This window comes from Melanotaenia boesemani, chromosome 14 (assembly GCF_017639745.1).
Source record: "Melanotaenia boesemani isolate fMelBoe1 chromosome 14, fMelBoe1.pri, whole genome shotgun sequence".
Lineage (NCBI taxonomy): Eukaryota > Metazoa > Chordata > Actinopteri > Atheriniformes > Melanotaeniidae > Melanotaenia > Melanotaenia boesemani.
Window position 1 is genome coordinate 31,967,724 of NC_055695.1, and position 12,455 is coordinate 31,980,178.

Sequence of the window (12,455 nt, forward strand, 5' to 3'; positions counted from 1 at the left end):
ATATAGATGAATGCTAGCAAAAATAAAGCATATAATGTCATAGCTCTTCCACCATATAAACGACTTCATATCTTACATTAAAAATATGCGACACAATGCATCCATGATCTCTTTCCATCTGGATCCTTATCATACAGGATCCACTGCAGGAATAATTCCCCTGATGAAGGTTGTCTCTTAACAAGGGTTTGCAGCATTTCTCAACGCAGTTATACGTACAGCTAAATCCCAGGCGTGAGTGAAGGGTCACTTTACTGAAAATCTGTCAGACGAACACCGTTCTGGTGTGGAGGGAGGGCTAAGTCTGCTGCTAACTAACTATGGAAAAAAATCCAGATTTTCAAAAAAATTAATCTCCAGAAATGAAAAATTCGATTTATCGATTAATCGCCCAGCCCTAGCTGGTGATATTTTTTAGTGTTGATGTAGAACAACGTGTAGAAGTTCATTACTGCTGCTACAGTTGTGGTGTGGATGTATAATTCTGGAAGTGAGTGATGGTTAAACTTCATTGTCTGACACATCCTGGTTTCATTCTTTGTCAGACTAGATAGAAGTTAAATCGGATGTATTGATCAGTGATAAATGTTCCTCCAGCTGATGTCAGCTTGCATTCATTGCTGGCTGGACTGTACTGAGGCATCCCAGTACAGAACAGGTACTGGTTACTGATTAGTTGACCCAGTTACTTTCATTGCTGTTTTCACTATGTGCGTGAGTCTAGATTTAGCACCTGAACTTTATTCATCCAAGGCCTGCAACGAGTTTGCCAATCAGACAAGCAGTTGGTTCATCAGGTTCAACAGACATATGGTGTCCACTGAAAACCAGTTTAAACACCATGACACAGTTTAATCCCAAACAGCTAAGATCTAGGGGATGTCTTACGTCAGCTGAACTCCTCCTCTTGCTGTTTGGACATCCAGCACACAGTTTTTTTATTTTTTTATTTAAATGTCTCAAAGACTCTGGAGCCAGATCTGTTAAAGATTGTGAGCTGGTCTTCCCAGAGCTTGTGAAAACAGCTATAATCAAGCCTCTACTAAAAAGGGACGATTTAGACAAGACACAAATCAACAACTACAGGCCAATCTTAAATTGTACATTTCTAAGTAATATCATCAAAAATGCAGTTTTTCATCAGCTAAATGACTTTTTAACACAAAAAACTGCTACGATGTCTTCCAGTCAGGTTTTAGACGACACCACAGCACCGAGATGCTCTGAACAAAGTCCTTAATGACATGTTTTAATACAGATGGAAAAATGTCAGTCTTAGTCTTACTGAACCTCAGTGCTGCATTTGATATCAATAGGTAACGTTATATCTGAGCAGACAAGAATTACATGTGGAGTTCCCCAAGGTTCCATCCTGGGGCCCCTTCTGTTTAACATCTACATGCTCCCACTGGCACAGGTCATAAATAAAAACAAAATTAGTTGCCATAGTTACGCCAATGACACACAGATATATATTACAATGTCACCTAGGGCTAGGCACTATGAGATTTTCAAATATATTGAGACTTTGAATCACCCTGTCGTAGAATTATGCTATACAAATAAACTTACCATCATTTTATATTTTCCTGTACCATAACCACGATTTTGGCTCTGCCATACAACAGGTGAGGGGTTAAAACGATTACTTTTAAAGTCTCTTGCGCACTTAAAAAGTACATTTGATTTTGTATGCAGTTTAGAAAAATAAATTGAAATAGAAATACTTGCGGATTCAACATGATGTTATTGTGGAAAAAAGTGTAATGTGTAATATTATGTTGAAATTTCAGATCGATGATAGCGGTGTCCACCGAAGAAGACTTAACAATATTCAGACTCAGTTTTTTTTTTCCCATCACCCCTGATTATGTCTTCAGTTATTACATTTACAAGGATTATTTTAATTAACGCTAGTTGTATGGCAGTAACATAACAACCAGCCATTTTTGGTGAAATGTTATGACGTTATTGGGCATTATGACTGCTTTCCGTGTGGTTTCGTGGAAGTACTTCCCGGTGATTGGTCAGTTTGTTATTACATGCTTCCAGATTTCTGGAGTTTCGCACTGAATTTTTGTGGTAACCGTGAAAGAGAAACTGCAACATGTAACCCTACGCATGAGTACGAGAGCACATTTCACCAGTGACGACGACGCTGGCCGACCGTACGCGGACGCCACGCGAGTATAAAGCCAGCGTTAGTAGGGAGCAGTACCTCTGCTGTGGCTGCCTCCAAGTTGTGGAATAACCTGCCACTCCACATCAGACAGGACGCTCCTCTGTCTGATTTTACGCCCATCTTTTCTCCATGGCCTTTGACACTTTTGGAGACGATGATTTTATTTATCTGTTAACTTTATTTCTATTCTTTCATGTTTTTATATTACGTCTTATTATATTTTCTACCTCATGCTATGCGTTATGTTGTCTCTACGTAAATTATTATTATTGTGATTTTGTTCAGCATTTTGTGGTTTTTAAAGTGCTCACAAATAAAGTTGGATTGGATGTTTGATAGTTACCTTGTTTTTCCTGTCTTTGTTTTTCTAAGGGATTTTCATGCAAGCGAAGAGGAGTTTCGAACCAAGTTCAAAGTTCCTCCTTTCCAAGACTGCATCCTAAGTTTTTTGGGTTTTTCTGAAGACGAGAAGGCCAACATGGAGGAGCGGACTCTGAAACATGGTTTGTGCCCTAAGACGCAGGGATCACTAACAGATAGACATGCTGTTCCTGGTTACTGATTCTGTACTGTGATTGGAGGAGATCTGCAACAACATGATGGGTGGAATTTCACAGTTAGCTGCTTTTCTTTTCTTCTTGGTCTGAGTAAATCACACAGACCTGCGACTCGTCTTCCCTTTGCAGTTTTATTCCAATATCGTAGATACTGTTTACAAGTGTTTACCAGAATTTAGTCTTTATTTTGACGTCATGGTTTGTGGTCAAACCAGTGCATGGAGTCCAGGACACATTTCATAGGTGGGGTTTTTCAGGTCCTGCTCAGGCACCACAGCTCTCTGATGTCGATAATTGGTAGACAGTGCTGCAGTTTTTCACCATCACATTCAGGGTTCTTGCAGGTCCTCTGCGGTAGATTATAAGAACCCTCTTTATGAGCTCAGTATGTCTACAGATCTGTCTAATCTTTTACTGATCTCTGTTCTTTCTTCTGTGAAAGGGGGGAAGTATTTTGAGGTTGGAGATGAGCGATGTACACACATGGTGGTGGAGGAAAACTCTGTGAAGGACCTGCCGATTTCTCCGTCCCAGAAACTCTTTGTGGTCAAACAGGAGGTAAAGCCCTGCTGGTACTGATCTACCATCACATAGACCAGCTCTATGTCTGTTGTTTAGGCTTGTCTTTAAATGCATGTTAATGACTTGTTTAGCAGCACGTTGTACTAGATTTAGTAAAAACATGTTTCTGTCCTGTCAGTGGTTCTGGGGAAGCATTCAGATGGATGCTCGGGCTGGAGAATCCATGTACCTCTATGAGAAGGTGAGTAAGATGATGGAAGCTGGCCTGTTCCAGTTTCATACTGGAATTAGCCTTTTCTTTCTTTCTTCCGGTCATGTTGAATCCATGTCTTATTTTGCTTTTTATACATTGTAAAAGTGTTGCTTCTCATGTACATTAATAAATCAAACTTCTGTTGCCATTGTTGCAATTTGAACTGATGAATTGAGTTTATAGCAAGACAACAGTTTGTTTTGTACAATGAATACAATATACAGCCTTGTGCGTGTGTAGTAGAAGTGTAGTAATTGCTAAAAATGGTTCATATCCTGTTTTATTTAGCTTAGTTTTTTTTCTCCCAACTTCTTGGCACATCGTAATTTGCTAGAAACAGGGGCTACATTGGCTGTTTCTTTGTTTTCCTTTTTAGACACCTTTTTGTGTTTTTGCTCTACAGAACGACAGCCCAGCCATGAAGAAGGCTGTGTCCCTCCTCTCCCTCACCACCCCCAACAGCAACCGCAAGCGTCGGCGTCTGAGAGACACTCTGGCGCAGCTCACCAAGGAGACGGAGATCTCCCCCTTTCCTCCACCACGCAAAAGGCCGTCGGCAGAGCACTCTCTGTCCATTGGGTCTCTGCTCGACATCTCTAACACCCCTGAAACATGCAAGACCTTGGCAGGTTAGAGTCGGAGGAGCTTACCTCTCCGTTTCAGAAACTATTCAACTGTTTCAGCTGCTTATTAAGATGGAAAGATGCCTTGGACACCTCTGTGCTTGTGTTAATGACTGATTGTTTCTCTTTCATAAGAGAACTGTGCATAACTCTCCTTCCCAGACAATGTAGTAGGAGACAGGTCTGTGACCAGAAATAGGCAAAGAAGAAGGAAAACTGGAGAAAGGACAAGTAGGTCAGGCAGGGAAGAGAGGAAGAGAAGGTCCCGCCTCAGTAAAAATACCCATCAACAAACAAATGAAGGGCAACAGCAAGGAGCCTGTGCAGGTTAGGATTTAATAAACATTCAGTCCATCAGAGTTTGAACATCAACACAGCAGCAAGCAGCTGTTTTCTGTGTATGACATCATCCTTACGGAGAATGAAGCCTCTGTGATCAAACAAAACGTTGGTATTGATCCAAGCAGGAGCAGTGTGGGGGATTTCTTTGCCCCGCGTTACCTGGACTGACGCAGAGTGACGTTTAAAAACCTTCTGTCTCCTTTCAGAGAGTTCCAGACCATCCAAGAGTTCAACTCCGGCTCTGTCCAAGCCGTCAGCCCGGTGGCAGGTCTCCAAGGAGCTCTACCAGACGGAGAGGAACTACGTGGACATTTTAAGCACCATTCTACAGGTAGGTGTGTGTGGAGGTGTGTGTGGGCTGTTTCAGATGGCGGGTCAGGGAGAAAATGGCCCGGTTTCTGTTTCCATATGTTCTTTAAAATCTTTTGTTTCCTGTCTGTGTGTCTTCTCTACCTTTTTTACATTTGGACATTTTGCTCATATCATCCAAATAGGGAGGTCACAGTTATAGATATTCTTGCTACCATTATTCATAGAGAAATAATCATGATTATTACATGTTAGTTCATTTCAAAACAATATAAATGTGTAAAATCACATAAACACTGCTCATTTATTTCCATCCTTTGATGCCAACATGACAAAACAATATCAAAATACTATTCAAGCATCCAAAAAGTCCCATTCCAGCTAACTCTCCTCTACTTTGTGAACAATAAATAAGTATTACATATTGACTCTATAAAAGGCTACAGGACCTCTACCTGGATTTTGGGGGCATCTAACATTTCTGAACCTGAACACAGGAAAAACATCTGTCTGGCTTTGACTTCCAGCTGCAGAACAGCTGCTGTTTGACATGTAAATAGTACTGGAACAGTGGAAAGAAATGAACAAGACCACACATGTGAAATATACTTCCTCTGCAGACTGATTACTTAAAAAAAAAACAAGACATCAACCTCACCTCGAGTCAGCAAAACTATCCTTCAAGAAAGTTTGAGACTTTTTCTGTGTAAAGTATCGTTCGGTGAATCTTTAAATGCTGGTCCTGTGATGCCTGGTGACCTGTCCCAGAGTGACCCTGCCTCTCATCTGCTAGTACTGGGCTCCAGCTTCCCTACGACCCTGTATTGGAATATAAGAAAAATAGTATCGAACATGGATGATGGACATTTAACTATTAAACATCAGTTACTGAGCATTTGCAAAGCTGCTAGTTAATCCTGCAGGTGGTGAAACCGGGTGAATGTATTTGGCTGGTGAGCCGTCCTCCACAACGACACCTTGCTCATTTCTTTAGCAGCGAAGAAATCCAACAAGCATGATTTAATCTGTTCGTCTGGAGGAAATAACTCTTCCTCTGTCATACTTCCTGCTCTAACTAAGGATGGATGGATGGATGGAGAGTCCGTCTGAGACTCTACTGATCTGGTGCCACAGGAGCCGCATCAGTATCGCTGGTTAGTTTCTCTGTTTACTAACTGGCTGGTCAACCTCAGCATGGAAAAAACCTTTACCATGAATGATCAGACATGTGTCACATGAACGAGTCTGTAGAAGTAATGTAGTAACTTCCAGTAGTTGTAAGGAGGCAGTCGACATGAACGAGTCCCAGTTTTTGTTTGACCTTTCACCCTCACAAAAACCAGCATCTGCTGGCAGCTTCGCTGGAAAGTTCAGATCTGAAACTCTCCCAGTTTAGTTTTCCATCGATGAAACCAGAAACATGATGGTTTGAATCAGAGCGTAAAACTGTGATAAACAGCTGTTGCATTTCTTCTAAAATATTTTCGGCATTTTGTTGCTTTCATGTTTAATTATACAAGTAATTTTTTTTCAACTCAAACTTGATGATTTTTGTATATTTTTTTACTAGTATGTTAATGTAGGTTAAAGTTAAACATATAACTATCTGATCGTATAGGAAAGATTGTGCTGATAAAAAGGAATACCAAACATGAGTATGGTAAACATTTTTTTTAATGCGTAAAAGGACCAAATGAAAGTATTAAACAACCCAAACAGTGTAAGCTTCTCGGGTTATCAGGACTTGGCTGAGGGGTTACCCTTCAGTTGTGGGACAAAGTCTAAATGTCATTTCTGGTGATAAACTCGCTTTACAATGAAATGGTCTTTGAAATTAGTTTGGAACAAACTCATCTTTGTTCAGTCGGATGGAAGAGGCTCATTTCTACATTTTAATGTAATAGAAGACCACAGACAGACAGAGGTGGTATGCGATGTAAAAAGGAATAATTTACAGTTAGTAGTGTGTGTGTCTGAACTCTTTTCTAATTTCTACTTTCAGATTTTCAAACATCCTTTGGATAAAGAGGGGCAGGTGGGGGGACCCATCCTGGCCCAAGAGGAAATTAAGACTATTTTTGGCAGCATCCCGGACATCTATGAGGTTCACACCAGGATAAAGGTAGCGCGTTCTCAGCCACACCAAACCCACTTCACATGACGGGGTTGATTACAAGTAACGCTGAGGTGTTGTTTGTTCACCAGAATGACCTGGAGGAGCTCCTCACAGACTGGTCAGAAACCAGGAGCGTTGGGAACATCATTCTCAAATATGTGAGTTCAAGCTTCAGGCATGGTGTCAGGATGTGGTTCAGTCACAATTTACTTGTAATGATAGAGCGAGGCGGGTTTGGTATTCAGATAAATGTTTTCAGCCATTATGCTGATGACTAAATACACTGAGCAGACTGCAGTCGGGTCGTTGGCTGCTTCTTCTACTTAATCAGGTTAAGTAGAAGCAGATTTAGCTGTTGCTAAATGTTGAGTCTGTTACAATAATCATGTTATCACAGTAAGACGAGGTCCCACTCTAAGTGCTTAAACACCTAGTGTCCTTAGAAAGTTACTGAGGTTTCTATAAAAGTTTTATTTTTCTTATTTTATTTCATTTATAGTATTTCATTATTTTTGTTTACCAGGTAATTCTTTGACAAAAAGAAGAGAAAAGGATCTGAAAAAAAAGTGTGAAAGTAAATAAAGATAATTAGGGATTTTGCTTTAAGTGTTGGTCCAGTTTGTGAATGAAGGGAGGCGGAGTTAATGTGACGTAGGTGTGAACAAGGAAGAGGGCCGGGATGAAGGAATGGAAGTGCTGTATGCAGCTTTGTGGTAGATTTTACTATTTTGTTCTTATATATTTAAGATTTTGTGAGAAACATTTAACATTTCTGCTGGTGTAGTTCAGTGTGAACATCAGATGTCACACTTTTTTCTTTAAATTGGTTAAAAAGATCCTGAACTGCTGAATATCCTCAGATATAATCAGTGTGTATGACTTGCTGCAGCTGAAGTAAAGACGAAGTCACTGATCGATTTAAGTAAAGCTGTAATCAAATTTTTCTCTTCTGATCCTTCCTCATCATCATCCTCTCTCCCTCTACAGTCTAACGAGCTGGTGAAGGCCTACCCCCCTTTTGTCAACTTTTTCGAGATGAGCAAAGAGACAATTGTTCGATGTGAGAAACAAAAGCCACGATTCCACGCTTTCCTTAAGGTAGGACCTCTTGTCTAAATTTACTTTTATTCACAACATAGATTTAGATCATAAATTTAATGAAAGCTATGCATCTAAAAAATATGTTAGACAAAGCCATGTTCATGACAGTGTAGCATCCTCTCCTTTAACCCTTAAAACTCCTCTAGATTTCTTTTATCACTTCTACCATCACCAGTGTCTCAGGAACGGTAGTGTGTAACTCTGGGGTAAACTGTGATAGATAGTTATCCTTTAGGTGGTCTTCCAGACATTTATAACCTGTCCAAGAGGTTTACAATCCAGCCACAAAATGTTTATTCAAAGAGACTATATGGTAAATGGTTTGTATTTATAAAGCGCTTTACTGTACCTGGAATAGATAGATAGAAGTACTTTATTCATCCCAAGCTAGCGCTTTACATCATACATCTCATTCACCCATTCACACACACGTTCACACACTGATGGCGGAAGCTGCCATGCAACCCATCGAGAGCAATTTGGGGTTCAGTGTCTTGCTCAGGGACACCTCGACATTAGCTCGACAGATGGAGGATCGAACCGACAGCCCTCAGGCTACAAGACGACCACTCTACCCACTGAGCCATGCTGTCACAACGATCCATGATTACACCATTTATTTATTTATTTATCGCATTTTCATCATAAAAAGATCCCTATCACTGCTATGTTGCTAAGACACCTCCATTTAGACCTGGACATGATGATGAAGCCAAAAGGCTTGGAGTGTTAGGGTTAATATATTGTTGCCTCAGGACTGGATGATCACCGGCATTTTCCAGAATTTTCTGATGTTCTATGGTTTGGTTTGTTTTACAGATCAATCAGGCCAAGCCGGAGTGCGGCAGGCAGACGCTTGAAGAGCTGCTCATCAGACCCGTGCAGAGACTGCCGAGTGTGGCTCTTCTTCTAAATGGTAAGGCACGCACAGAGTCCTCTGATACGATTCCTGTCTATTTATTTATTTATTTAATATCTTGTTTATGTGTGCTTGTAATTTCTATTTTGTCACCCTTCCAGACATAAAGAAGCATACATCAGAGGACAACCCAGATAAGATAACACTGGAGAGAGCAATAGAGTCTCTAAAAGAAGTCATGACGTAAGTTAAGGCCTTCTAAGCTTTTTTTTTTTTTTTGGTTTTAGATGTTTTTCCAGTTAGGAACCTTGGAGAACCATCGGGTTTAGTTTCTATTAAGCACGAGGAACTCAAAGGGCTTTGACTGGGTCTAGTGAACCCATGTTGTAATAGGTATCCCGTTTCTTGTTTCATGAGTCCTCTTTTTATGAGAGAGGCTCTGTGAGGATGCTGCTTTATAGGTTTGGCATTATGAATGTCAGTGTCATGCGTCAATACGGTGGTTTGAGTCGAAATATCCCCAAATAAACCTGCATGTGTGTTAACTAGATCTAGTAGATCATCCTGCTGTCCACATGTTAATGAGCGAGTGTACTGCTAATGCGGCTAACATCTCTGAGTGAGGGAGACGGGCGGTCAAATACACTTTTCCTGGGGATCTGAGACCGTCCTCGCCGTCTACAGATTTAGAAACATCAGGCTCAGGTATCAATGCAGCAGAAATGCGCACGTCTGGTGCAACATCACGAGCATGATACAGCTTAAGCATGTTAATATGGCAGACACAAGATTTTCAATGTCGATTGGGGGTTTTGATGACATAATCGTGTTCTCCAACACGGCCCAAGATTTCAAACGGCCCTTCATACTTGGTGAAAAAGGCGAACCCGATGATGGGTAACAGTAGAAGAACTTGATCTCCAGTCTGAAAAATCTCTTTTCACCGTGGAGCAATTGTACAAATGTTTCATGTTTACTTGTGTTAAACAAGCATGAAAGTGTTTCACATACTCATGCAGACCCTGTGTGCCGGCTTCAGTGGGAAGCAGGAATCTCTCCCCCTTACCATGCGCAGTGGGCCACGAGGAGTATGTCCAAACACTAGTTCTGCTGGACTATATCCTAAAGATTCTTGGGGTGCTTTTTGAGCTGCGAATAATACAAATGGAAGGCCTTCGTCCCACACTTTCTTAAACTGGAAGCAATATTTCCGGAGCGTGGATTTTAAGGTCTGATTCTACCGTTCTAAGGCACCGTGGCACTGTGGGTGATACGCACTTGACGTAACGTGCTTGACTTTTAATGCCTTGAACACGTTTCTAAACAGATGCAACTGAAAGTTCGTGCCTTGGTCCGTTTGGATGACCTTGGGTAACCCAAATGTTGAGAAGAACTTTGTTAGAACCTTAATCAGGCCCTTGGCAGTAATTTTACGCAATTGCTTCAGAAAAAACTAGTTGCTGTGCACATTACTGTCAAAATATACTGGTTTCCGTTTTTTGTTCTAGGCAAAGCTCCCACACAGTCTATGAATACGTTATCAAAAGATTGGTCTACTATAGGAATAGGTGTCAGTGGAGCTGGGTGTATAACCCGGTTTGGCCACATCACATTTCATTCCGGGCCAAAAGAAATGCTTCAGCAGTAGTTAAGTTTTTGTTATCCCTAAGTGTCCCGACCATTGACTTTCATGTGCTAGTGAAATTACTTTCTTGCGGTAGCTCCTTGGTATCACAATCTGTTTTACTGTACCCCACTCCTCCATTTTTGAATGTGGTGGAGTCCATCTACACGATGATGCCGTTCTCTAGCATGTAAACAGTTTGCAGACTTTTAACAGCGTTCGAACAATGTGTTCGAATGCGCATATGAGCCTACTTCCCCTTCCCGACAATTAGGTATCAAGGGAATACACCTGCTTACATCAAAAGCGGCTGGGACAGAAGAAGCTGCTGCGGTTGTAGCAGCAGAAGGGGGCGGTGCCTGGACTTGAGCCTCCAGCTCCAGCCTACACAGTCTGACAGCCTTGTCCGCTTCAATCTCCAGTTTTCTCAAGTCGAACCTCATTTGAGCTTGGTGAGCTTGGGCCTTCTCACGGGCCTCTAACTCCAATCTCGCCAAGTGGATTTTTACCCGAGCCCCACCACGGGGATCAATGCTATTCGAGGAAGGTGGGTCATACCGGGGCAGAAGGAGCGGCATCCTCACCTGCTTCTCAGCCGTTTCTGTGCTGGGAGTCTGTGGAAGAGATTTCTCCTCTCTGTCATCCAGGTCGCCCCTAGCCAGGACGCCATCACACACAGCTGCATTTTCAACAGGCACGTCAAGCACCCCTAACACTTTCAACTTATTCTTCAGCAGTGCTTTGATCTGGCTCTTGGTAGCCTGTTTCGGAACGTGTAGAGAGAAATGGCTCATAAACGGCATCAGATCCGCTTTGCGGCAACAGTCTAGCTCTGCACTGGAAGGAGCTGCAAGAAATTGTTCCAGATTAAAGAAGCCATTCTGGTTTCTTGTCAGAACAATAAATACCACGTCAAATGCGTTTTCACACAAAAACACGGGAGAAAAATCTCCCGTACGAGCCCCCACTTTGTTACAACCCAGCATAGGGGTGTGATGGGTGTAACAAAAGAAATGTGAAGAGCAGATGGAAGTATATGAACAAGCGTTTTTTTTTTTTTTTTATTGTTGAGAACAGAAACATAGGACATCTACAAGGGTGGTAAACAGTGTTGGGGTTAGTGGAAGTGCTTCAAGAAAATCTAGAATTGCAACCGCTGAAGCTCAAACACTTAACTTAGAGTCCAGCCAGATAAACCAAACTCTAGAACGTTCAAAAGGGAAAACCGAAGGACTGGCGTACTAAACAAAGGAAACAAATGAGTAGCAATCCCACTAATATAAGAAAGATGTAAAACTAAAGGTGCTTAAACTGAACTAGTCTAACACATTCTATCTGAACATAATAAAAACGAACTAAAAGCTTATCCAAAACGAGGAACGCAACAGAACACAAAGAGCAGCCAAAAGAGCTGTCGTATCTCCAAAGCTGGGTTCTACCAACTCGCCAAGACCAAACACAAAACGAGTAGTTTTACCACTACTGAATTCCACAAGGATTACAACGACACAAAGCCACCACAAAGTCTGACAAGCTGAGGGTGAAACCGTCTGTATCACACAGTTTCTCCCACCTGGCTGAGCGCTCATGGCAGTCTTTTATTTCCGGGGTGCTGGCGGTTGGTGTAGGGATTGGCGGGGCGGTGACCAGTCAGACGGAAAGAGCCGAAGGTGCGTCTTGGATAGCCACTCCAAACAGGCAACTGCCAGTTGACTTCGGAATGTATTACAAGCCTCAGGTGTCATCAATGAGTGGCGGCTGTAACAATGATACTGTAATACTGACTGTGGTCTGACATACAACTCGAAGTCATTGTAGTCCAGTTATAACCCATTTTAAACAAATCCATTATGTGATCCACATTAGTCCAGTTTATACCTGTGTTCATAAACCAGTTCATTAAAATAATGGCCTAGCTAAGGAAGCCAAGGGATTGGATCAAATCTTTTCTTTGATTCAATCCTCCA

General features: G+C 41.7%; 1 protein-coding gene across 6 annotated transcripts in view; it reads left to right on the top strand.

Moving 5' to 3' along the window:
* The window catches only part of ect2 (epithelial cell transforming 2), a 51,190-nt gene that overhangs the window by 15,151 nt on the left and 23,584 nt on the right, over positions 1-12,455 (top strand). For 4 of the 6 annotated variants that reach the window (XR_006012670.1, XM_042005591.1, XM_042005593.1 and 1 more), the window contains 11 exons: positions 2,555-2,685; positions 3,182-3,297; positions 3,440-3,502; positions 3,918-4,143; positions 4,300-4,464; positions 4,686-4,810; positions 6,791-6,910; positions 6,994-7,062; positions 7,892-8,002; positions 8,825-8,921; positions 9,026-9,107. Coding sequence is in view for 5 of the 6 variants with exons in the window: in XM_042005591.1 (XP_041861525.1) it covers positions 2,555-2,685; positions 3,182-3,297; positions 3,440-3,502; positions 3,918-4,143; positions 4,300-4,464; positions 4,686-4,810; positions 6,791-6,910; positions 6,994-7,062; positions 7,892-8,002; positions 8,825-8,921; positions 9,026-9,107 (1,305 nt within the window). In the remaining variant the exon portion in view is untranslated. The remainder of the gene's footprint in view (positions 1-2,554; positions 2,686-3,181; positions 3,298-3,439; positions 3,503-3,917; positions 4,144-4,299; positions 4,465-4,685; positions 4,811-6,790; positions 6,911-6,993; positions 7,063-7,891; positions 8,003-8,824; positions 8,922-9,025; positions 9,108-12,455) is intronic. The other 2 variants (XM_042005594.1, XM_042005595.1) reach the window with 1 other exon arrangement.